This window comes from Phoca vitulina, unplaced genomic scaffold, assembly GCF_004348235.1.
Source record: "Phoca vitulina isolate PV1807 unplaced genomic scaffold, GSC_HSeal_1.0 scaffold83, whole genome shotgun sequence".
NCBI lineage: Eukaryota > Metazoa > Chordata > Mammalia > Carnivora > Phocidae > Phoca > Phoca vitulina.
Window position 1 is genome coordinate 1,807,764 of NW_022589786.1, and position 26,637 is coordinate 1,834,400.

At 39.6% G+C, this 26,637-nt stretch overlaps 1 protein-coding gene across 3 annotated transcripts in view; it reads left to right on the forward strand.

Moving 5' to 3' along the window:
- Nucleotides 1-4,676: 4,676 nt before the first annotated feature.
- Nucleotides 4,677-26,637, forward strand: part of FBXO38 (F-box protein 38) — a 54,451-nt gene continuing 32,490 nt past the window's right edge. For all 3 annotated transcript variants that reach the window (XM_032395245.1, XM_032395246.1, XM_032395247.1), the window contains exons 1-7: nt 4,677-4,777; nt 13,245-13,435; nt 17,385-17,518; nt 20,310-20,473; nt 20,682-20,847; nt 23,530-23,667; nt 24,976-25,113. In XM_032395245.1, the coding sequence (XP_032251136.1) occupies nt 13,308-13,435; nt 17,385-17,518; nt 20,310-20,473; nt 20,682-20,847; nt 23,530-23,667; nt 24,976-25,113 (868 nt within the window). In that variant the 5' untranslated portion in view covers nt 4,677-4,777; nt 13,245-13,307. The remainder of the gene's footprint in view (nt 4,778-13,244; nt 13,436-17,384; nt 17,519-20,309; nt 20,474-20,681; nt 20,848-23,529; nt 23,668-24,975; nt 25,114-26,637) is intronic.

Below are 26,637 nucleotides of genomic sequence, written 5' to 3' on the forward strand. Positions count from 1 at the left end.
CACTGAGCAGGGAGCCTGATGCGGGGCTTGATCCCAGGACCCTGGGATCATGACCTGAGCCAAAGGCAGACGCCCAACGACTTAGCCACCCAGGCACCCCTAAAGCTTGTTAGTTTCTTAAGTTTCATCCTCAATCTTTTCACTTTCCTGTGACATAACTTTGATCTGGTATAGTTTGGTCCAAAATAAAAATAAAAAACAAAGGCCTTGTTGCTTAATGCTTTACTCAGAGCTCAGGCTTACAAAAGCCTCCCATGCAGGTTTTTCCTTTTCCTGTTTCTCTTTCTCTTCCTACCTTCCTTCATTCTCTCGTTTTGTTTTTTTTATTGTTGTTATATTTTTGTTCTTTTTTCCTAATCTACCACCTTGTGTTTGGTTTTGAAACTGCAATTCTCTATGCATATACCTATGTACAATATCCTTTCTTAGCATTTCCTTATGTAACTTGGGAAAGTGTAAAATGCTTTGAAAATGAACTTCAGAAATACCACATGCGAAGAGTTCAGCCCTTGCAACTTCAACTATAGGCGAGAAGAAGGAAAGAAAAGAGGGCTCTGGACAGTCAAATAATAACAGCTAAGCTTTGTGGAGTTTTTGATGCATGCCAGGCACTGTTCTAAGTGGGTTACAAATATTTCCTCACAAAAAAAAAAAAAACAGAAGAGAGCAAAGATGTGGAGAAATTGGAATCCTTGTGCTCTGCTGGTGAGAATGTGAAATGGTGCAGCCGAATGGAAAAATTAAAAATAAAACTACCATATGATCCAGCAATCCACTTTTGGATATATATGTGAAAGAATGGAAGGGTAGATCTAGAAGAGATATTTGCATACTCATGGTAACTGAAGCATTATTCACAATAGCCAAGAGGTAGAAACAACCCAAATGCCCATCAATGGATGAATGGACAAACAAAATGTGGTATATACATACAATGGAGTATTATTCAACCTTAAAAAGGAACGAAATTCTGACACATGACACAACAGGGATGAAACAGGGATTATGCTAAGTGAAAGTGGCCAAACACAAAAGGACAAAAAATAATATGATTTGTATCTAGAGACAAAAAGTGCAATAGTTGCCAGGGGCTGGGGGGTGGGCAGGGATGGGAGTTAACTGGTATAGAGTTTCAATTTGGGAAGAGAAAAAAAAAAGTTCTGGAAGTGGCTGGTAGTAATTGTTGCATGGCAATGTAAATATACTAAATGCCACTGAAGTCCACACTTAAAAATGTTTAAGATGGTAAATTTTATGTTATGTATATTTTTACACAATTAAAAAGCATGTAAAGAATGATTCACTGGGTGCCTGGGTGGCTCAGTCGGTTAAGCGACTGCCTTCGGCTCAGGTCATGATCCTGGAGTCCCAGGATCGAGTCCCGCATTGGGCTCCCTGCTCAGCGGGGAGTCTGCTTCTCCCTCTGACCCTCCTCCCTCTCATGCTCTCTGTCTCTCATTCTCTCTCTCAAATAAATAAATAAAATCGTTAAAAAAAAAAAAAAAAAAAGAATGATTCACTTGCAGACGCAAAACTATTTGTACTGGTGGGGTTACCAGGCTTTCTTTTTGTTACCTGTGCTAATAAAATGTACATATGTCCAAATAAACTAAAAACAAATAAATGAGGTAGTGTGGTAAATTAAAGATGGCCACAAATTCTTTGCTACTTCTTCGATCAAGAGGTGGAGTCTTACTCTTTTCCCCTTGAATTTAGGCTGGCTTAGTGTCTTCTTGACCAATAGACTGTGACAGAAGTAACTTCTGGGATCCAAGGCTAGATCATAAGTCCTACTTTACTGCTTGGAACAGCTCACTCTCTGCATTTATGGTCTCTGAGAGCCCCCTAAGCAAGCACTTTGTTGTGAGAAACCCAAACCAGAGAAAGAGGCCATGTGCAGGCACTCTGTTGGATAGCTCTAGCTGGGCCCCTAGGGAGCTTCCAGCCTGAATCGCCAATAACGTGACATTCATTTGAGCCTGAAGTTAACTATAGTTTCAGCTGACATCTGACTGCAAATGTGTAAGAGACCCCAAGCTCGAACCACCCAGCCAAATCCAGTCAACCCACAGAATCATGACAGATCATAACAAATTGTGTTTAACCACTAAATTCTGCTGTGGTTTATTATGTAGGTACCATAATGATGTCCATTTTTACTTGGCAAACCTGAAGCTGAGAATTGAAATGCTTGCTCATGGTCTCTGCCAGTAAGCAGAGGAACTCACACTTGAAGCAGATCTTTCTAAACTTCTAAAATTGTAAAGCCTGCATTGCTGACCACTGAATACACAGTTTCTCAGCTGAAGCAGCTATAAAAGGATATACTTCTCAAAAAATACTGTATTTAATTCATAGCTGAGTTCTGCCACATTACTTGACTCCAAGCGTAATGTGGATGACCCCAATGTGCATGGTACCTCCTGCAGTTTTGCATTACACAGGCCCCATAGCCATAAGAAGGGGACCTAACAAACCCTGTCCCCTATCCTCAACCAGAGCTTGTTCTCTTAAGTGTTAAGACCTTCCAACAAATGTTCAGCCCTTATTTAAGGGCCTAAGACATTTCAAGGGAGAAGAGAGGCTGGTGCTAGAACCTATGGGAGTATGAGAAGTAAGAGGTATTTAAAATTTTAATTAAGAGGTGGCTGGGTGGCTCACTCAGTTAAGCGCCCAGGTCCTGGGATCCAGTCCTGCGTCAGGCTCCCTGTTCCTCGGGGGAGCCTGCTTCTCCTTCTGCCTCTCTCTCTGTCTCTCGTGAATGAAATAAAAATAAAATCTTTAAAAAATTTATTAAAAAGCAGGGAGTAAGAATTTAAAAAAAAAAACAAACCCACAGTGGTTCAGGGCCATTTAGTATAGGGCAGATTTCGCTGTAGAGGGAAGAGCTTCCCTGATGATGCTACTGTATGAGAGCAGGGAACACTAGCTCAGGACTCTAATAAAAACCCACATCACCAAGGAACAAAAAAATCTTGGAGGTAAAGGGATGCACACCTTCTACCTTAAAATGCTAAAACCGGGGCACCTGGGTGGCTCAGTCGGTTAAGTGTCCAACTCTTGATTTTGGCTCAGGTCATGATCTCAGGGTCCTGAGACTGAGGCCCGCATCTGGCTCTGCACTAAGCAGGGAGTCTGCTTGTTCCTCTCCCTCTGCTCCCCGCCCCCCACAAATGAATAAAATCTTAGAAAAAGAATGTTAAAACTAGTTTTTAAGTCTACTTATAGACAGCAGGCACTCATAGCACTCAGAAAACATCTCTATTCAGCATTTATTACAGTATTTGTAGATAAGTTTTTGCTTCCCTTTCTAAATTTGAAGTAGGAAACGTATCTTATTTGTGAGTATTTCTGGTCCCACCATAGTACTCTTTACTGAAGGAGGAATGCTAACCACATTCAATAATATATTCAAATAAAGATTCAACCCATTTGCACTGAAATAAACTTTATTGAATCACTTGTATCTGTGCCGGGCTCAGTGCTAGACACTTTCATATATAATTCCTATTTGTTTTTCTAAATAATCCAGAAAACAGAAAAAGCCAAGGTTTGTTTTACTGTTTGATTTATTTAAGTTCAAATATGAAAGAAATCGATGGAAGCAACTAACATGGCAACGGGACTATTTTCACTTACAGAAATAATGTAATATGAAAGTGGGGATTAAGATGAATAGTATATAAATATGATGAGGCTTTGTTGCTTTTTCTTCCCAGAGCCCTAAATCAAGACACATGGTTTGACACCTGGAATTGCATAGCTAGAACTGTGACTGCCATGATAAGCTGAAACCCATGATGCCAAACCATAGTAGGGAAAGAGGAAAAACCAGGTTTGGCATCAAGAAAGGACTAGGAAGGACGGCGCCCCCCTTCCAAAGTCCATCTTCAGTTCTTTCTACGGCAGAACCGTCTAGTTGGCCTTGTGTCTTGTCAAATTGGGTCTCATGCACACTAACTTTCCTAAAGGTTATTTGTATCTATTTTAGTTTATGCATTTTAGTCCATTTTACTTACATGTATGCAGCGGCAAGAACGTGGGATGTGGAGGGTAAAATTTTGCGTTTCAGTCCACCTGTGTGACATTGAGTAAATTAACCTTTCTGAAGATAAATTTTTATCCATTAAACAAAGAAGAAAACCGATTAAGTGAGTCCTGCCCATATGTCAGAGTGGTAGGGAGTTCTTAATGAGATACTCATGTGAGAGCCTTTTGAAACCTATAAAATGCTGTTAATTATGTGCAGAAACAACGTCCCCCAAATAGAGAAGGGCTGATTTAACGTTAACATCTTCAAACTGTCCCCCGCGACCCTTCTCCAAAAAAAAAAAAAAAAAATTTCTCTTTTTTTAGCTAAACGAATTCTGGAAAAATCCCTACTGGAACGCAGTCGTTTTGCAAATGCCAAACGCAAGGTCCAAAAGCTTACCCAAAGCCGCCGAACACCGGCGAACTGAGTTGCGAACCACAGAAAAGCAACTGCCTCCCCCGCCTCCGACTCTAAGCCCTTCCGGCGCGGCAATGCCGCCACGGTAAGATGGACCCGCTCCAGCGCCTCACGAACTGCCACGCTCAACATGGCTGCCGTGACTCGACGCCTGCGTCCCACACCCAACACGGACACGAGGAACGAGCCCAGCCCCGGAAGGCAACCCTCCGGAAATGCCCGAGCGGCGGCGGAAGCGGAAGCGCCGCGGCGGTGGGGGCCGCGGGAAGTGTCGGTCGCGCTTCTCCCTCCCTCTCGACCACAATAACAGACGGAGGGCCGGCGTAGGTGAGGCGGCGGCCGAGTGGACCCGGGGACCGGCGGCGGGCTGCAGAGCCGGGGGTGTGGGCGGCGGGGTGGAGGCGGCCGGATGGGGGCTCCGGGGCTCCCGGGCTCCCGACCGCCTGGGCTCTCGGTCTCGGGCTCCTTTCAGGCCTAGAGCTCCCGGGAGAGCCGGGATTGAGTTTGTGGGTCTTGGCCTTGTAGGCCCTGGTTGAGGGGTTTGCTTACCTTGTCCAGATCTGGCCGAAGATTCTAGCATAAAGAACCCTCTCTGAGTTTTGGTTCCCTCAGAATGGGGGGCGGGGTGGGGGGTTGGCCTGGGCAATTTATGGGACACCATCCCACCCCGGGGGTCACGAATTCTACGATTTTAACGTTGTCAGTATTTAAGCCAGTACGTTAGGGAAGACCGGCAGTCAGCGTACTGAGGAGATGTCTCTGAGCAAGAGGCGGCCAGCCCTGGGATCAGGAGCCTCAAGTTCTAGTCTTACCTCGCCACCGACTCCCTGTGTGACCTTGCCCAGTTCCATTACCCTCTCTGTAGCGCAGTTTGCTTATCTGTAAAATGAAAGTGTTAGTTGCCTCCTATGCTTCTCCTAGCTCCGAAGATCAGGTTCTCAACTCCCTTTAAAGGGGTCTTTCCTTAGAGACAGACCTGAACAGCTTGTCTTCCTGCCTCCTGGATAGCCAGGAGTTGACTGATAAGAGATGTCTACCATGTTTTTCCAGGCACCAAACTGGCCAAGGGCAACTTAGGAGGGTTCTTGTGCAGGGGGAAGCTCTGTCCTGACGACTTTGTTTTATAAATCTAGACCAGCAGTGTGAAAACACACCTGCGTGAAGAATGGGAGATCTTGGTTTTTTTGTCTTAAACCTGCTATTAACTTGCTGGCACTTTGGGCAAATTCCTTTGGACTCTCTGGACTTGAGATTTCTCACCTGGCAAATGAGCACATTGGATTAGGTCACTGGTTCTTAATCCTCTTTCCCATACTCTCAGTACAACTGAAGAATAAAATAATGGCTCTATAAGACCATGATTTTCTGGGGGAGAGAAGTGGTGGGATGTGGAAAGCTACATATTGTGTAGTCCTGTAGATTGAAAAATCTGTGCTTGTAATTTTTAACTTCTGACAGTTACTGGTTTAGGTAATCCCTGAGGGTCCTTTCCTCCTTTCAAAATTTGCAGTGCTGTGATTCTTATGTTCTCTTAGGGTAAGGAATATAGACTTGTATGTGTGTGTTTATTTTTTTTTTTAAGATTTTATTTTAAATTAATCTACACCTAGCATGGGGCTCAGACTAAGAACCCCGAGATCAAGAGCCGCATGCTCTACCGATTGAGCCAATCAGGCACCCCTTGTGTGTGTTTGTTTAAATGAATGTGTGCCTGCAGGGATACACTTAAGTGAAAAATATACTAAGGCATAGCATAAGAGAAAAAGGAAAAATGAGGCTTCAGTAAGGTGAAGTGACATAGTAAAATAAAATTAGTCTGCACTGGAGTTTAAGACCTGTATCCTTGCTTCAGGACTCATACTTTCTGACTTTGTATGTTTGGACAAGCCAGCTTACCTCTCTGGGCCTCACTTTTCCTTATCGAGAAGATGAAGGGTTGGACTGGATGATTCCTAGACCCTTTTGGCACTTGAATTCTGTGTTTGTTTGTTCTTTATTTAAGCAGTTTGGCAGATGTGGTGTGGCACTTCTTTAGGGAAGAGAGGCTATCCTAGGTAGACATAAAAGCTCTATGATTGATGTTAGGATCTATGATGTTAGGTCAGATTAAGTGACATGCAATATTATTTTGATAAGAGCAAGCTGAAGCCAATAGAAACTAAAGAAAGGCATTAGAACCTGAAGGCCAGGGGCGCCTGGGTGGCTCAGTTGTTAAGCGTCTGCCTTCAGCTCAGGTCATGATCCCAGGGTCCTGGGATTGAGCCCCACATAGGACTCGCTGCTCGGCGGGAAGCCTGCTTCTGCCTCTCCCACTCCCCCTGCTTGTGTTCCCTCTCTTGCTGTGTCTCTGTCAAATAAATAAAATCTTAAAAAAAAAAAAAGAACCTGAAGGGCAGGAAAGCCCTTGACCGGATAGATGATTGAAGACGTGGGGAAGTTTTAAATGGGAGAAAGGTATTTTTGATGAGGGTAATGAAAGGTAATTTAAACTATAGTATTGGAAATGACTGAGTTATAAGAAACTGGTGTTAGAGTCTGTCTGCATTCTAAGACAGTAAGTTTCAAGGGAAGAAAGACTTTGTCACCACCTAGCACTTAGTAGGCAGTAAATGATAGAGGAGATAGATGGATGAACAGATAACAGCAATCAAGAAAAGGAGTTTCTCTATAGAACTGTTAATTAGATACGGAATGAGAAATTGGTTCAGAATTATGAAAATTTTATAGAACAAGAGATCCCTAAGTTTTCTGGTTAGTTGTAAGATAAGTTGGTTTATCTCTGCCCTGTAAAATATGTTAATAAGAGATAAACATGCACCTGGGAAGGCCTGGTGTGATCTGAGGAAAGGATTAATTAGTAGAATAAGTCAGGGATGGTGGAGGATGTTAGCAGGATGGTAGAGGTATAGGAAGGTTTTTAGATGTGACATTTAGGGAGTGAAGGAGTGGATTTATATAGGATTTTTATAGATATCAGCCATTCTCAGAATTGTGAATAGTAAGTGTTAAAACCTCTACAGTGGAAATAGAGGACTAAAAGGAAAAGAACTTGATATTGCAAGGAAATGTTAGTGCTCCCCTGCAAGAGGTGGAGATAGCCTTAAGGGTTAGGGATTAAAAGATGGGGATAAATTTGGGAGCAAACAGAATGAACTGAATTAATAGAGAATAGTGTAGTTCTGTTTGGGCAGAGAGGAGATTTGAACTGGCCAGTTGGAAGGAGAAGAGCACACCTAAGAGAAACTGTATTACAGAAGGACCCCTGGCTTAAAGAACACACATAGATAACTCAGACTTACTACTTAGAATGTACTTGCACCACCCAGACGAAAAAGATGCTTCCAGTGGCTAAGGTCTGCCACCGAAAGACTGTAGGATACCCAGGACTGCTAAAAGCTGTGGTGTGGGACCCTAAATTAGATGGACCACAAACCCTAATTTGTGAAGCAGGGTGTGGTCAGCATCAGTTCTGTCAGAGCATCCAGAAGCCCATCTCGGAGTACTGGGGTGTAGCTCTGGAATGCGGAGGGACAGCCAAGGTGCGGAGCCTGACTTGATGATACGGTGTGTAGCGTAGGCTGAGAAGTTTGAAGGACACTTAATACGTGCCCTTGGGCAAATGACTTACCTTCTCTGGTTCTGTTTGTCCATCTGGAAATTGAGGGAGCTGGTCTTAGGTAAGGACCTCTGGATGAGCTTTGATGTGTCTGTGAAGCCCCTGAAATTGTGTATGAAATTCATCGTGCATGAGTCTGAGGTATGTTTTATTTTCCTCTTGGGGAGAAGATGTGCAGCTTTCACCATAGTCTCAGATGGGGTTGTGACCCACAAAAAATTAAGAACTGTGTGACTGGGTAGGCTTTGAGGGCCCCTTCAGCTTTTGAGATTCTGGGATTCTATACTTCTGTCAGAATGACATTTCTTTGAGGTTTAGAGTCTGAGTCTCCAGAACTTGGCTAACCCTAGAAATAACACCTAGTGCTGCAAAATATATTCTTCACGTATTTATACTCACCTATTATTTATAGTCACCTCTCCCTTACCCTCTCTAACTCCTCTGCTAGCTCCGCTTCAGTGTTTCATCTTTACCTACTGTTGCTTTTTCCTCCTTTGCTCTTTCCCTTCTAATCTACTGCTGCTTTGCACCTTCCCTGCCTTGTTGAGTTTCTCAAGTGGCAAAAGGTGATATGTTGGATATAGGGGTAGGAAGAAACCAAGGTATGGAAGGCTACTTTCCCATTCTCACTTGCTTTTATCCCTCATCCCGCTAAAAGAAAAGCAATCAAGAGAGAGGGTTCACAGACAGGAGAGATGCCATCATCACTTGGATTTTGCTTGTCTTGTATCCTGTTTTCTTCTCATATAGGGTTGCCAGGCCTCTGTTACTCTCGGCATAGCCACGTCAATGAAGATGAAGCCAACCTTAGTGGAGATAATTTTGTTGTCCTTTATAGAGTTTGACTGGTAGTAAGGGCAAGTAAATGAATCCTTTAACGAGGAGGCTCTTTATCTCCTGGATATTTCTAAGACACCTACTTGGAGACGACTGATGGCTTTCCCCTGGCTGTGGGTCCTGATCTGTTAAGCCCCTAGATGTGGGATGGAGATCTTATCTTTTACCCTGGTGTTCATCTCCACAAGTACCCCACCAGACGCTTAGAGCCGGGGAGTCACTACACTTGCTGCCAAGTAGATAGCTACATGAATAAGTCTTCAATTCTAGGCATCATATAGAAAATAAATATATATGTATATATATATAATTCCACCTAAAATTTTGTTCGTGCTGCTAATTTAGGCCCTTCGATAGTTAGTGTTAATGCGTACTGTAAGTTAAATAGGTTTTTGTGGGCTTGCTAGGGACCTGATCTCTGCATAATGTTGTATAAAGTCATATCTGTGAGTAAATATTTCTGAGTTCTAAACAAGTGAACTTTTATAAACCCAATGATATTTAAGGTGCAGTCTGTTTGGTTTAAAAATTCAAGTGTTGGTTGTACAATGGGGCTATTAAATCTGATTCCCACAAAATCACAGCTTGCAAAATAATAAGGAACAGCAAAAGATAGAATCATAAGATGAGGGTGTAAATAGTGGCGTGGTTTTGGTGAAGAAAAAGAAGGGAGAAAGGCTAAGAAAGATTTTTACTTATAGGATGAAAAGTCAAGAACATGGTATTCATGGAAGGTTAGAGCTGTCAAGATTCTTAAAAGTGAAGCATGTGCTGAGATATGAGAGCTGGAGAATTCATCCATGGTTGGATTGGTCGGAACTGGTTAATAGTCTTGTTGAGGCATTTGTAGGTGCAGGTAGCTGTTTGTTTTGTGTTTCCTGATTGGATTAAAATCTGATTGCATTTTTGCCAGGGTTATAAGCTTGTTGCTGAGATCTTTGAGTGCTGTGGTAGCAAACAGGATGCTCAGAGGACAATGAGGTGGCTCCTAGCAGCCTTGAAGCTACTGGATGCACCCGGAATAATGGAAAGACTGATGGATGTTCATACGTTAGATATTTGAGGATTTATTATGAGCAAAGACTTGTTTTCATGTAGATGCAGGAGATTGAGATTCTTTCCCTTTTCCTGGCCGAAACGTGGCCAAAAAAATACTACACAAGTTTCTATAGGAGAAGCATATGTTAAGTCTCACAGGGAGCTCGAAAGAGGTGAGAAGTTTTCACAGAGGACTTAACATTTAAACTAGATTTTGAAAACAGATTAGTGCTGTTTTAGGCAAAAAAGGGAGGGAAAGGACATTCTAGTCAGAGTTAATAGCTTATTAGGAATGAAAGATCAATGTTTGGGGGAACTGAGGATATTGGTGTGGCAGGAGCGAGTGTCCTGAAGGACAAGGGGTTAAGGATTGAAAGATGAGATTAGGAAGGTGCCATGGGATGAGACTGGAAAGATTTTATCCTGTGGAAGCTGGGATTTCTTGTAGGCTGATTCGTTTTTTGTTTGTTTGTTTTTTGAGAGGTGTAATATACAAAACAAATCTAAATTTTCAAATAATGGAGAAGAGTAGGAAACGTAATCTTAGCTACTTTCCTAAACCTCTTTTCTCCCCAGAGGTAACCACTGTTGATACTTTGTTGTGGGCCTTTCCAGAAACGTCCCATGTAAACAGGAGCATATTTGTCCTTTTTCTCTTACACAAATGAGGTAATACTTTTGAAATAATCCACATCTCAATTTTTTCACTTAATACGCACTCAGAGGAATGGTTTAAAAAGATTATTCTGGTTTCAATGTGGAGGATGGTATGGTAAGCATTTATTCAGCAAATTACTTATTGTGGGTATTGTGTGGTGGGCTTTGTTCCAGGCCCTGGGGACATCACTGAGGAAGCCATTGCAGTCGCCCAGGTGAGGGTTGATAGAGGCCTAAAAGCCTGCGGAAGTGGATGCAAGAGCAATGTTTTGTGGTAAGATTGGTAAGAATAGCCAGTCGAGTGACTGGGAAGTGAGAGAGCACAACATATTGAGGCTGATTTCACAGTTTCTGATTTGGGCGTATGGTAAACTATAGAGTAGGGAAAGTAGGTGTGTGTGAATGTGTTTTGGGAGAGGAGTGGTGGTGGTTGTGGAGGGAGTTCAGTTTGGACATAAGATTTTTGAAGATGTTCAAGATACTGAGATGAAGGTTTCTGAGAGGAGGTAAAGGTCAGAACTCAAGAGAGATAGGAGCTAGAAGTGGATTCTTTTTTTTTTTTTTTTTTTTTTTGAGGTGTCTTTGTAGTAGCAGTAGCGGAAGCGCTGAGAGTGGATACAGTTGCCCCAGGCGGAAGAGGATTCTAGGGCGAATGGGCAGAGGAGACTGAGGAGTGGTCATAGAGGAATGAAGAGGACCAAGAGAATATCACTTTGGGGGTCGCATGATGTGAGGATTTCAAGGAAAGAGTGGTTAGCAGTGCCCATGCTACAGATGGGTCAGGTGGGGGGAGCCTTGAAGAGAGCCTATTGGATTTCATGAGGAGGAGGTCAAAATAACCTTATAGCAGTTTTGGGAGCCATTGTAGGATGGAAAGATTCATTTTCCTGGGGAGAGGGCAGTGAATAGGAAAAGGTGGGCAGTGATAGAAACAGGTGAGTATATTTATAACTTTTTTTGTGGGGAGTTGTAAGTACAAACTTTTATTTCTCCCAAGGCCGTTAACCAAAATGGGATGGACAACATACATATAAGCTTTTGAGAAGGCAAAAGAGATGTCACAAATTCGGTGCAAGGTAGCTCATGCACCAACTCTTTGCAGAATTGCTTAGGTCTGTACTGCTAGGTGTCTGATGATGCTAATCAGCACACAATTGTGTGAAGGTATTTCATTGGTTTCCTAGGCCATAGCTGAAGAGGCAACAAATTAGAGGGGGGCTTAGAGGTAGGTATAGGGATGTGTCTGTGCACATGAGCGTGTGTGGAATGCAGGGAGAAGCGAGCATGCTGCCACCTGTGAGAAGTTAAAAGTGACCTGTCAGTGAGGGAAGAGACCAGAACACACACAGGCACAGGAAATCTGAGGATTCACTTAGCCATGTAGTTTGCTCCCATTTATTTGTAAAGCAAAGAATCCCCAGGAACTCCACAGACTTCCATAGCTCTGAGGAGAGGTATCGCAGAATATAATGGATATTCATATTGATAACCTGAGGTCATCAAGAAAAGGTTAAGCTTTTATTGAGTCCACCTTGTAGGAAAATAGAAGCATGTAGTCCGCTTTAGAAAGTTTTCATAGTAAAGGATTATAATTAGGAAAAAGGAAAAGGTGGTACATGAAATGGAACAGATACTATTCCTAGAGATGCACTGGTTTGGAACTGCACTTCTGTGCATCACTGCAGCGTGATGTAGTTTAAGCTCTGATCTAGAGTTCTCTGAGTTTGAGTCCAAATCATTTTTAAGAATTTTACCAGTGATAGTTGATAATGCTATTTAAAGGACACTGTTTTTACATGGTTCCCTCTTAACCTGACCAATAAAATAAAACAAAGCCCTTTGAGTGCTTGCTCATCTGACTTTAATTCTCCATCTACCCTCCATCCCTTCCTTTTTCTCCCTCCTCCCCTCTCTTCCTCTGTCACCAAAGCTTATTTAAAACACAGACAAAACATACATTTGACACAAAAGAGAATTAACCTTTGCTCCTTAATGTTTACAGGAGAGGGAAAGGGGTGATTTTATTCTCCATCTGAAATTATACATAAATAGTGTTTAGTTTTTGAGCAGAAGGTCTGTAGTTCTTATCAGATTTATAAAGGGGCCTGGGACCCACTGGTAGAGTCTAATCCCCTCACTTTATAGGTCAGAAAATGAAGAATTAAAAGGTGACTCAAGTTCATAAAAGTAGTTTGGCAGATCAGGACTGGAACCCAACATTTCTCTTCTACCTTCTTTGTGATGGTCAGTCCTAGAATAAGGAGATCCCAGAACTGGAAGGGGTTTTGTTACCTAGTTTAACTATCTTACCTTACAGGTAAAGAAATTGATGCTTGGGAAAATTGAGTGAATTAGTTAGGAAGCAACAGTACAAAATAGAATCCAGAACTCCTGATTCCTTGGATTTTATTTATTTTTATTTATTTTTTTGCTCATTCTAAATAATGCATTTTTATATTCTCTACTGCTCTTCAGAAAAAGATGTTCTGTGCATTTTGTGTAATGTTTTTATTAATTTGAATGTGGTCTGTACCCTTCTTTCTCTTTTAAAATAAACACCGTTTTACAAAACTAGGTTTTCTAGGGATAATTTCTGAGTCTGGAGTTGGTGTGCTGTAGTCTACTCTAGTCTCTTCTTGCTTTCAGGTGCTTTGAATTCAAGTTATCAAGAGGGAAGATTTGCTCTTTGATACTGGAGATAACACAGCAATGGGTCCACGAAAGAAAAGTGTTAAAACATGTCTCATGAATAATGAAATATCTGAGGAAACAATATCTGATGAAACAAAGGACTATATGAATCAACTTTCACATGAAGTGCTTTGCCATATTTTTAGGTAAGATTTTGTTTGGTTGACTTTTACCCCGCTAGAACGTATTAAGTAGAAGCAAATTCTAGAGCTGCGCTTTCTAGTATGGTAGTTACTAGCTACCTATGGCATTTAAATTGAAATGAAATGAAATTAAAAATCAGTCCAGTTCCTCAGTTACACTAGCCTATATGTCTTGTGGCTACTGTGTAGGACAGCTCAGACAGTGAAGCTAGGGAATACCACTTTCGTTGCACTAAGTTCTACTGGATATCCATTCTCTAGACTACGTTAACATTTCAGGCTTCTCAGAATTCTTAGCAACTGATTTGTTGACTTTTCTTATTACGGTACCATGTGTGTACAATATAAGGCAGTGTTTCTGACTTTGACTACAACCCACAGTGAGAAACATTTTCTTTATATGTACATGTATGTAAGTGATTGAAATCATAGTTTCGTGAAATAATATCCATCATTACTTTATGCATGCACACATTAAAGTTGTTCTGTGGTAAAGCTTTTTTCAAAATCCTTTTTTAAATTATATTTTTGTCCACACTACATTATAAACAACAGTCAAAGAAACCAAAACAAAAAACAACAAAAATCTGTCACTTCCAGTTTCCCCTGCTTTCTTCATTCAGTCATTATCCATTCAAATAAACAACCCTAACACACTTTGTCTCTGGAGTTGGAGACCTGAGTTTGAATCATGAGTCTTTTCACTTACTTGCCTTGGTCCAGGGATCAATAAAGATGTTGTTATAAAGATTCGGTGAGAGAATGCTTTTAAAGCACTCAATACACTGGATAGCATAAATGCTTGTTGAGCGTTAGTGGTTCTGATCCCGCTCTGCCCTTTTTCATATTGCTTCATGGTCTTCATAATGAGCATTTTAGTCACTAGACTATGACACAATAATTAACTTTTCCCTTGTAGTCTGACATCTAGATTATTTGCAGTTTTTCTCTTACACAGTTCCAATGAACTTTTCCAAGCATTTGGATTTTCCACTATTTTATTTACCTAGGGGAAATTACCATTTATGAAGTTCTTAGAAGTGTTTTGAATTTTTTTTTTAAAGCTTTTATTTATTTATTTGACAGAGACACAGCAAGAGAGGGAACACAAGCAGAGGGAGTGGGGGAGAGAGAAGCGGGCTCCCTGGCAGGGAGCCCGATGTGGGGCTCAATCCCAGGACCCCGGGATCGTGACCTGAGCCGAAGGCAGACGCTTAACGACTGAGCCACCCAGGCACCCCAAGGGTTTTGAATTTTTTAAAATTACTGAATATTTGCAGATAAATGTTATTTTATTTTATTTTTAAATATTTTATTTATTTGAGAGAGAGAGCACAAGCAAGGGGAGGGGCAGAGGGAGAGGGAGAAGCAGACTCCCCGCTGAGCAGGGAGCCCAGTGTAGGGCTCGATCCCAGGACCCTGATATCATGACCTGAGCTGAAGGCAGACGCTTAACCGACTGAGCCACCCAGGCGTCCCAAGAAATTTTAAAATAGAGACAGCAAAGCTACTTTAGGGAACCATGGGCACTTTATTTTTCTTTTCTAACATAAACTTGGATATATCTTCTACAGTTTGTTGTTGTGTGACACAGTGTAGTTTTGTCACAGTTCAGTTCTGTCTGGGAATAGGAAACCCAAAATAACAGAATTTTTTTAACAAAACAAAATGATACTGAAGTTCATTTGGCAGAAGAATGTCTGAACATTTTTCAGAAAGTTTTTTTAGAAAAACAGTCTAACCCTACCAGGTGTTCAAATATATTCTAAAATATACAACCATTGAAGATTTGGTACTGGAGAAATTAAGCAGACAGTTGGGTAAAACCGACAGTTTGCATATGTAGGCTCCATATGGGGACTCAAATATATGTTGAGATCTGGTTTATGATAAACTTGGTATTCACATCAGTGAGGTAAAGCTGAGTGGAGTGGATTATTCAGTGATGATGTCATAACCCAGGAATCATTTGGAGAGAGTAATAAAAGCATGTTGTTATCTGTCATATCTGATACCAAATTCTGAATGCATCAACAAATTAAACAATAAAGCTGTTAAAATCCTGGAAGAAAGCATAGGTAAAATTGTTTCTGGGGATGTGTGTTAGGTATTTGTTGAATAATGGGTGGGCATATTGTAAACAAATTGAACCATATTTTAAATTGAGAGTGGATACGATAACATTTTGCAGTTCAAACAGAATATTCAAGTGGAAGGAGTGGAATCTAGTGTCACATCTTTTTAAAAATGTATTTGAAATGCCTCCAACTCTTCGATTATGTATCTTTGAAGAAAAAATACATTTCTATTTCTGAGGGTAAATATGATGTAAGATCATCTTCATGCAATTACTGATCTATTTGTAATTAAAGGGAGTATAATATTTACTCAGGCATATACTTTGGATAACAATCAGTAATTTGGGGAAAAAATACTTTAGTGTGTAAGTTGATTCAGAAAGCAAGTTCACTATTTTTCGTTGTTTATAAAATGTGTAGTCCTATAATTTCTGAAAATTATCCTATTTATATCTGAGTTATGAAGACTAAATTAAGTTACCCATAATGCTTTTTTTTTTTTTGAAGAAAATTACATTTTATTTTATTCTCTTTAAATAGTTTGAAGGGGAAGAGAGCGTGTCCAGAGGTAGAAAAAAAATGGAGCAGAGAAATGCTCAGCAGGCATACTTGGACTTTTCTTTTAGAATTAGCTTCATTTTTAGGAATTAGAGTCAGATCCAACTGTGTTGACATCCTTGCTCTTCCTTCCTCTTTCCTAGTTGTTGACTTTTTGCAGGTTAACTTTTTTGAGCCGATTTTGCCACTTGTAAAATAGTACCTGTTATATCAGTGAGCGTTCTAGCAGGAAACAAGGTACATACACTTGGCTGGAATTTGAAGATCATTTAATGAAGGGACTATTTAGAGAGGCTTAGATAGGGTTAATGGAGCCAATAAGGAGTGCTAAAGAATTCAGCTAGGAGACTAGGAATAGCAGAAAGCCTTCGCCCATGGTATGTGTTGGCCAAAATCAGCCGGCAGCTGGAAGGGTAGGGAACACAGCCTAGCAGAGAAAGAAAGAAAAAGGATTGGGGGAGGGCAAATGAAGTACAGCCTACTTCGTCAGGTTGTGAAATAGTGACTACATTACAGTGTCTGTGATACAATACAACCTCAGTAAAGGGTAGTTTTTACCTTTTTTTTTTTTTTTAATGTAGTTGTATATGGAGGTGTGTTTAGGAAGAGAGAGAGAGATGAGATTTTCTGATATTTCAAAATATATATTGCTTTTATTGGAAACAACAAAAGTGCAGGTTAGTTGAAAAGTTTCAGGAAGGAAGAGATAACGGGGAGTTGTAAAAGAGGAAATTGTAGTTGAGACGAGGTGTTCTCACTTAATGCTTATGCAGTACTTGTGTGTGACCTAAAAAGTAAAAAGATCTAGAAAAGAAATTGTATACTATAAACTTTAGTATTCATGGAGAAAATAGAGTTTCTGGGTGTGTTGAGGGAGCAGAGAGGAATTTTTTTAGCTACTACAGGAAATGATTTCTGTAAAAGCTGTAAAATTATATTGGCCATGTTTAAACTGATTAATTCTCTCTTTCTCATGTTCCCTTATCATCAGGTCTTGAAATTCACTAAGATCTTTTTCTTCCCTTTTTTTTTCTTGAGATTTTCTTTGTTTGTAAAAACTTAAAAGGAGAAAGGCAGGTTTTAGCAAACACCCTATGGAGGGAGCTCAGTACTTTATTTGGATGCTTGAGTATTTGCTGACTCATTTGTTTTTAGTGAAAAGTTTTATGTGCATGTTAATCTTAAAACCCTGTGAATATTCCTAAGGTCTTATTTCATTCAAGGGGTAGGAGAATGGAAGAAGGACAAAAAGTAACCTGTTGGTGAGAGGAAGTACTTACCCACTTGATAAATATGAGTTTCTTTCTCTCACAAAGGTACCTCCCTCTGCAGGATATCATGTGTATGGAATGTCTCTCCAGGAAGCTAAAAGAAGCAGTGACCCTATATCTGAGAGTGGTGAGGGTTGTGGATCTCTGTGCAGGGCGGTGGTGGGAATACATGCCAAGTGGTAAGTAGATCTAGCCTGTAAGGTACCCTGGAATCCTACTGGAACCTCATAATATTCCCATCAAACATTACTTGTCTTTAGATAGGCAATCTAAGTCACCTTGTAGGTGAATTTTATCTAAATTACTTAGGTTCATTTGGGTTGAAAAATGTTTTGCCGGAGGCTTTACTGGTTTATTTCCTTAAGGAACTACATCAGCCTGTTCCACAAATGTACCATCGGAGAACTCAATGTATGTCTCTCATATTAGACAAAGTGTCCTTTGTTCTATGACGCAGGTTTTCATAGCTTCCCTGTACCCCTTAACGGCAGCCTCTAGTTAAACAGATATTAATCAATTTGTGTAAAACTGCTCTAGCAGGCCACAGAAATTGCACTTGTGGAGCTTTCATTTCTTTAGCACTTTTGGAAGGCCTATATAAGGTCTTAGAGATTCTCAAATAAGGCATTGGTCTTCTGGGTGAAGAATTCGGACTTAGTAGCCTAATCACACAAATGGACCTCAGGTAGAGACCAGAAAAGAAAGTTGATACATTTAGTTAAGCAGAGCACACCTGAAAGGGAAGAATTAAAATGAAGGGCCAATCAAGGCTTCTTCTCAGTTAACACCAGTCTATTAACTGGTGACTTTTAGTTACTGTTATGTAACAATTTTGAATGTCTTGTTTAACGACATCTTATCAGCATTATCCAGATCCTGATATTTTGAAAATGTGATGAGGGTGGGATGGGGGAACCTTGACAAGTGAAGTGGAACAGGATAGACTGTCTGCGGTACTGGAATATTTTACAGTTTGGGGTGCCATATCCTTTCGAAAGGTCATCAGTCAACTAGTAACTCTTCAGTTGGCCAGTTAGTTATCAGTATATATACCTTTTTGTGAAGAACATTGCAAAGACCTGAGGCTAGAACTTAGCTTGGTGGGAGGCAAACCACAGTTGTCTTCAAATACTTCAAAGAAACCGTCCTGAGGGAAAAGGACTTTTTTTATTCCAGAGAGTAATCATTTATAGCAGGAAAGGGGGGAAAAAAATGAGGGAAATGTGAAAATGACTATCAGTCCTTAGATTAGATATGCTTTAACAGAGGTTAGACCAGCAGGAATTCCAGCAATGGGATTAATGCACTGTATAAAGAGGCAGGATAGCAGAGCTCCCATGTGATATAGCCTGAGCCTTAAGATCTCTGCCCCTTATCAAATTAGAGAAGAATCTGTCTGCGTATTGCTGATTTCTTTCAGACTGTGATAAATACCTGTGAGCCCAAGGCTTCCCATCCCTGCAATAAAAGAGGGTCAAAGCAAACAGTCGGTAGCCTAGAATAAGATCTCATTAACCCTGCTTACTAATGCCCCTCTGGCAATAGTTTAAACCTGGAGTTTAGGCCCTGATTCTCTATATAATAATGATAACTAAGGTTTTTATGTAGTACTTTATGGTTTACATATGTGATTTCTTTGGGTTCTCATACAATCTCAATAAACAAGCTGGAACTATATCCATTTTTTGATGAGAGTGTATGACAAAAGAGGATGGACATTGGCAGTGGTCAGACTTGGTTTTGAATTCTGGCTCTTTCACACAGTAGCTTTTAAATTCTTTCAGGTTCATTTTTATATTCCTAAGTGGGGTGATTACCTTTTTCACTGGGTTGGGAGAATAGATGAAAAAACGTAGAATTGTTAGCACATTGAATGGCTCAGTTAGTGAAGGTTATTCTACATGATGATAATAAGAACTATTAGTATAATCAGACCAAGTAATCTTTGAGGTCTCTTCTTACTTTTCAGTTTTGTGATTCTAAGGTTACCACAGTCATCTGGACCAGCCCTGTTCAAATAGAACAACTTTTGAAAACTTTAGTATGTAAGACTTAGTGATTTGGGGCTCCATTTACATTCTTGAGAGTTAATATTTTTGCTTGTCATTAGTGAGCAGACAGTTGGATTTCTGACAGCCTCCATTAAAGACAAAATACCCCAGATTAAATAAAGTATCAACCTAATGAAACTTGTCTCCCTCCTTACCTCATCAAAACCCCTGCTGTGAAAGTAACCTGCCTCTCTGTTCCCATCTGGTGGATGGAACACAGTTGGCCTCCCAGATAAATAGCTTTCTGTCAGCTCAGCATCCTTTCAGTTTGGTTCACTTATGTTCTCTTAGCTAACTTGATCTGTCTTTTTCAGAAGAATGAACTCTCTGAAATGTCCAGGGAGTGGTAGTTAAACACAGGATAGAGTAGTTATTAGGAAATGGTTAGACCAAGAGAACCTAGTTTGAGATGGGATTTAGGTTAGAACTGTGAGCTTCGTGAAGGTGAGGATCATATCTTCCTCCTTTTTTAGTTGTGTGCTCTAGGGCAGAGCCTTAGAGGTTCTTTGGATCAGAGAGCACCTTGGGAGGGGTGGAGGGTAGTGCTGATCAGGTAGGTGGTCCCTCCTCACCCACCAATCCAGTAATAGGTGCAAATTATCCAGGTTAAATGTGTGTTGTCCCTAGTCGAAGATTTGTGTCCCTTAAAAGCAGCAGCAACAAAAAGACAATCATAAATTAAAAGCCTCAGCTCTGTAAAATATTAATTCAGGATAAGTGGGGTTTCTGAAACATTTCCTTTATTACTAAAGGAATATATTTTCTGTTTAACCATTTGTTCAGCCATAGTGTTAGTCTTAGGAAACTTTAAAAAGGAAACCTTTTGTTGTTGGTAACTTTTGACAGAAATGACAAGTGCCTAATAAATGTTCATGAATACAAAGATTAACTTGCCTCTAAATGCTTCTGAATTTCTCAGGCTTCACAGATTCCAGTTTTCTAACACTATTGAAGAAGATGCCAGATGTCGAACAGCTTTATGGCCTTCATCCTAGATACCTTGAGAGGCGAAGGGTACGGGGCCATGAGGCTTTTAGCATTCCAGGCGTTCTGGAAGCTTTGCAGGCATGCCCAAATTTAGTGGTGAGTGTACCTGGTTGAACATTTGATACCAACTGATTGATGAAATAATAAATCAAAGAATGAAAGAATATGCTCACTCACATGCAGATTTCATCCGTAACAAACTTTTAAGTTCCATTGTGTACTTAGCATCTTATGATACAGAAATAGAAGCTTTGGATGCTAAATAAATAGCCTTTTCTTATGCTTGCTTGGCATTATTTTCTAGGGTGTGGAAACTTCTCATTTGGAATTGGTAGAATCTATTTGGACATACATGCCTCATGTTCATATTTTGGGGAAATTTCGTAATCGTAACGGAGCATTTCCAATTCCTCCTGAAAATAAACTGAAAATTCCTATAGGAGCCAAAATTCAGACTTTACATTTAGTTGGTAAGTACATGTTTCTTGGGTCACCTGTGTCTCTTCAAAATGTCATATAACTGAATATTCACTGAAAAGGAATAATGAGAATTTGAGAAATAGCTTTCTTGATTGATGATGGCCAAAGAAATGCTTGTGAGACGTGTGTATACGAATTTAGATTTCCCATTAAGGAGTCCTAGATGGGGGCTGGAGGGTTAGAGAAATACTGCTTCACAACCAGTCTGTTCCCTTTTTGAAGACCATTTGAGTAGTTCTGAAAGTTGTTAGGTTGTGGTTTTTTTGTTTTGTTTTGTTTTGTTTCAGTGAGCCAGAATCCTGCCCTTGTTCTCTGCCCTTTTGGTCCTAGTTCGACCCTTCAGAGGAGAGTTCTCCAATGCAACTTTCTGTGGTGATGGAAATGTCATGGGTTTGTACTCTCCCATATGGTTCCCTCCGGGGCTAGTGAAACAGGAACTGAATTTTTATCTCATATTCATTTATCAAACAGCCACATGCAGTAGTGGCAACTTTATTACACAGCTCATCTCTAGAACATTGAGGAATAAAAAAGCCAAATAGCTCTTAGTTTACTTGTATCTTCTCCAACCAGAACATTCCCCTTTGTTCAGCTCGGAGCCAATGAGAAAAATCTGCTACTTTTCTTTTTCTCTGAGAAATGGGAAATGGGGTGCTCTTTTTCCAGAGGCACCTTATTTGCAGTGATTATAGTGTACATTCTCCATCCAAATAGTCTAAGTCCCAATGATTTCTATCTAAGTAAATAATAAGGGTATATATTTTCTCAAATTTAATTTACCGCCTCTGGCTTAACATTATTGAAAGGGTTTTGGGAGGACTTCTGTTACTGTAGTCTGACTTTTAATATTTATTTATTAAATATTTTATTTAAAATACACCTATTGAGTATCTGCTTGTTGTAAGCATTATTCTCGGCATTGGTGATGGTCTTAAGAACTAGAAATTTCTGAAACTGGGTCAGGTGGTGCAGGGAGTGCAGCAGGAGTGGTAAGGAGTGGGGCTTAACTAGGGTTTATGTGCACAATTATGGCACAAGAGGAATGCACTCTAGCCCCCTTTTATTTACATGATCAAGGAATGATTGTGATTAGGCCTTTGGATATCTAGTTTGAGACTGCATTTTTAGACAATAAAGATACTGTAATGTCTGAAGTTTATAATAATGTAAGCTCTGTAAATTCAGTGTATTTCCCATGATTCCGGTCATTGTTCATTGCAGATATAAGTAGGTAAATTTGGTTGAAATGCATGCATTCATTTGATTAATTGAATAGTTTAACACTGTGATGGTGTTATAAATGTGTATAGTAAATTAGTGCACGTGCTGGGAAGATAGTAATTGTGTCTTTTGTTTATAGAATGGATTTGAGGCAAAATGTGGATTGGGCATAGGATAGAGCTGTGTTGTCTGGTGGATCTCTCACTCTTGCTACTGAGTTTGCTAATCAGAATTACCACCATCGTGGTAGATACTAAGTATACATTTGTGAGTTCTGCATCTTGAGTCTTAGTCTATACCTCATTGCCTCTGCCTTTCTTCCGTTGGTCTCATCCTCGATTTTACTTCCCATCTGCTGCCATACAGGGTATATGCGTAGTTCAAGTCTAAAGGTACCTGCTTTTTGGGAAGGGGCAGGTTAAGGAGTAATCCTTATAGTAGGAGCATCCTGCAGAATTTAACTTCTAAAAAACCAGTCATTCAGGTACTCTACTAGTTTCGCTTTCTCTAGTTGCCTTTGCTAGCAGGACTTCTACCAGTGAAGTTGGTATTAAACTGGTTTTGCCAGCTGCTGTGTGTTAAATGCCATCACACTGGGTCCTTAGGATTTCTTTCAGAGATTTGTGTCACTTCCTCGGCTTTTCGTGAGGCTCTGGTTTTTAACTGTTGGACAAGGTCTTTGATCTGCTTTCTTCCCTTCAGAACTTACAAGTTACCTATCTTCTTTCTTCTTCTGTGTCTCCCAGCTTTTCCTTCCACTTTCCATCCCCTTTCTCCCGGACAGGGTCCTCTGCAGGTATGATTCCTAGTGTTAAGTCATTTATGGATCTGAAGGATAAAATACCTTTATCAATTTGAAATATTAAAATAAATGACTGATGGGTTTCTCACTTTCTCAGAGTCATACTGACTGGTTTCTCCCACACATTTACAAATCCTTAAGGTTCATTCATTTGTAGAAACAGCTTTAATCTCTGTTTTTGGATATTATGATATTTGAAGCCAACTAGCCTGCCTGTGTTTTAGTTTTTTCACTGGTGGGACAGTGGACATTGATAGTCAAATAGTACTTTTGTGTATTCCTTCCACATAATTTTGTTTTCAGTAACCTGTTTTCATTTTACGTCTACTGGGTGTATGTATGTATCCTGGAAGAGTTGTAGAGTTATGAGAAAGATTCATGTGTATAAAAAGTGGGAATACTTTTAAAATCCCATCTCCATATGCCTTTTCTAAAGAAATAACAAAGTAGAGTGTTCATGGTTTGCTTAAATTGTTCGTTACAAGCCTGTTTTAACTAAGCCAAACTTGATGGACTTTGATTAGGCAATTCGTTGTGGTGAAAATAATCCATGAAGGATAAATTGTCAACTTGAAAACTAGACTGTTGCACTTTTATGCAGAATACAGAGTGTTTTTGTGATTTTTGTTTTTTTGGTATATGTTTTTAGGGGTGAATGTTCCTGAAATTCCTTGTATCCCGATGCTAAGGCACCTTTATATGAAGTGGGTAAGACTCACTAAACCACAGCCGTTCAAAGACTTTCTTTGCATCAGTTTACGAACTTTCGTCATGAGGAACTGTGCAGGTAATGGCACAGTTCTAAAATGTCTAAAAATATCCTAAAGCAAACTCCGTAGCTACATTTGTAAATTGAATTACATTACGTTATTATTATTTATGTTTGGTAAATTATTCACTTTGTGAAAATAAATGCTCTTTTTGTTTTAAAGTCAGTAGACACGTGATTTGTGTTTTACCCTTGGCGGGGGGAGAGGGGTGCATCACAGTCTCTACATATTTTTTTATAGGCACTTAATTTCTTTCTTTTTTAAATTTTTAAAAAAGATTTTATTTACTTATTTGTGAGAGAGAGAGCACAGGCAGGGGGAGCAGGAGAGGGAGAAGCAGGCTCCCCACTGAGCAGGGAACCCAATGCGGGACTCGATCCCAGGACCCTGAGATCATGACCTGAGCCGAAGGCAGGTGCTTAACTGACTGAGCCACCCAGGCACCCCTCACTTTTTACTTTCTGTAGGATTGTTGTAATAGATCTCTGTCTGATTTCTGATTACATAGCATGACATAATCTCGTAAAGCAGAAAGCACTGCTTTTATGGTACTGCTTTTCTGTTCAGAAACCTTCAGTGTCTCTGTTGCCTTAGATTGTCAAGTGGGAACTATTCTGCTTTAAAGTTCTTAAAAGCTGGGGCCCCTCTTGATATTTTTATTTCTGATTCTTTACCAAGATGTACCTTCTTTTATTGTCAGGCTTGCCTATTCAGTGTCCCCTCTGCAACCCTACCAGCCTTCACCTCAGTGTCTGTCTTTACACTGTGTATTGTTCCCTTGTCCTGAGCTATACACTTCCTTCCTTCCTCTTCTCTTTCACTCTTTTCTTTTTCATGTAGTACAACAGATCTTGTTTTTACAGTTGATATGTCACGCCTTTGTATTCTTAGAATTATTTAGTTTTATTTCCATGTCATTTGTAAGCTCTGTGATAGATAGGACTATGTCTTGTGATCTTCCATAATACCTCATATAACACTGGTCACAGATGGGTATTTATGACCAGCTATTTACTTGAGTGAAGGATCCCATCTTCCCCTTGGCTTTCTCCCCTTAGTTATTTTGAGCTCAAAACTATTGAAACTTTGGGGGATTTATGAAAAATACTAAGTATTTCTCCAATGTTACTGAAGAATCTTTATGCTGAATAAATACATGGTTAACAGGCTAATACTTTCATTTCTAATAAGTATAAATTATAGAGAGTTAACTACTTGGCTGTCAGTTGCACACATAGAATTTATAAGTTATTTCAGCTGCTGGTTTGAAAATTCATCTTTAAGTCAATTTACATTGTTCCACTGAATTATTTTTTCCCCCCTAGGGCCCACAAACTCCTTGAAGTATGTCCCTTTAGTAACAGGCTTAGCCTCTGCCCGAAACTTGGAACATTTGGAAATGGTTCGAGTTCCTTTCCTTGGAGGTCTTATCCAACACGTAGTTGAAGACAGTTGGAGATCAGGTATTCGTTTTTCTTTAGTTACTGAATACTTTTTAAAATCAGTTTAAAAAATTATTATGCTTTTATTTAGCTTCTCTTGTGAGTCTTTTTAAAAGAAAATGCTTGTTAGTAATTGCCCTTTCTGTCTGGTGCATTCGATGGAGAATAAGTAACCATGAGCATGGACTAATATTCATTTTCTTTTTATGCAATGCTAAACCTCAAAATAGAGTGATAAAGCATGTTTTCTGGCTTGTTAATCCTTATTACTTAGTTAATCGTACAGCTATTATATTTGGAATTTTTCTGAGAAATATTAACAGGGATTTCTAGAAGTCTGTTGGTAAAAAGTGATGTTTTTTGACTTGGACATCTTAGGCCTACAAAAGAACTCAGGCATTAGTAATGATAACGTCTAACATTTGTCTAATACTTTAAGGTATATCAGATGCTTTCATGCTTATCACTTGGATATTAGATCCATCTCAGAGGATGGCTTTTAAAAGGAAAATATATTTTACTCTCTAGGTCCTTTAGTTATATTTTAAATAATGATATATAACAGAATGTGCTCCACATCTCCTCATTACAACACAAATACCACAAAATTTAGCAAAGTAGATAATTAACTGTTAAGAACAAAAATCTAGCTTCGTATATTCAAAATATAAATGGAATATCATTAAGTACTATTGGTAAAAATTGATGTTATTAATACTATTAAAATATGAGTAAGCAGTACATTTTTAGGCATTTTTTCAGTCAAATATGGTGGGAGTATACTTTATTACATTGTATGAAGGGGATGGAGCAAGCTTCCTCAAGATCAGCAGCATTATCTTTATTGCATGGCTGTAGCAAACAGGAAAAAGTCAGAGAAGGGATAAGAAGACCACAGTGGAACCATTCATTAGAGAGAAGACCTGGAGAGAGATGCCAAAAGCCCAAGAATTTGTATAAATGTCCTGAAAGAAAAACAGACTTTTCTCCCCTAATAAAGTGTTTAAGAATGACTCTGCCTTATATTTTACTTAAGGAGTCAGTATGCCTCACACAAAAGTTGTTAATTCCAGATAGATGAATCATAGATCCGAATGTGAAAAACAAAACGTTCATAAAGAAAGGTAGGAGAATGTCTTTTTGACCTTGGGTAGGCAAAGATTTATCAAACAGGATACCAAAAAGCACTTACCATAAAGAAAAAAATTGATAAACTGTACTATATAAAACATTTTTTCCATTCATCAAAAGGTATGATTAAGAGTGAAAGGCCAAGCTTCAGAGTGGGAGAATCTATTTGCAATACAGGTATCAGATGAAGGACTAGTATCTAGAGTATATGAAGTACTTCTAAAATTAATGAGAAAAAGGCAGACAACCCGATAGGAAAAATAGGGATACAACCTGAATAGAAAAGACTTCACAAAAGGTGGTAACTAAATGGCCCATAAACATGAAAAAATGATAAACATCATTAATCACTAGGGGAATACAAAATAAAACTGCAGTGTGATACACAAGCACTAAAATGTTTATGCTTAAGCA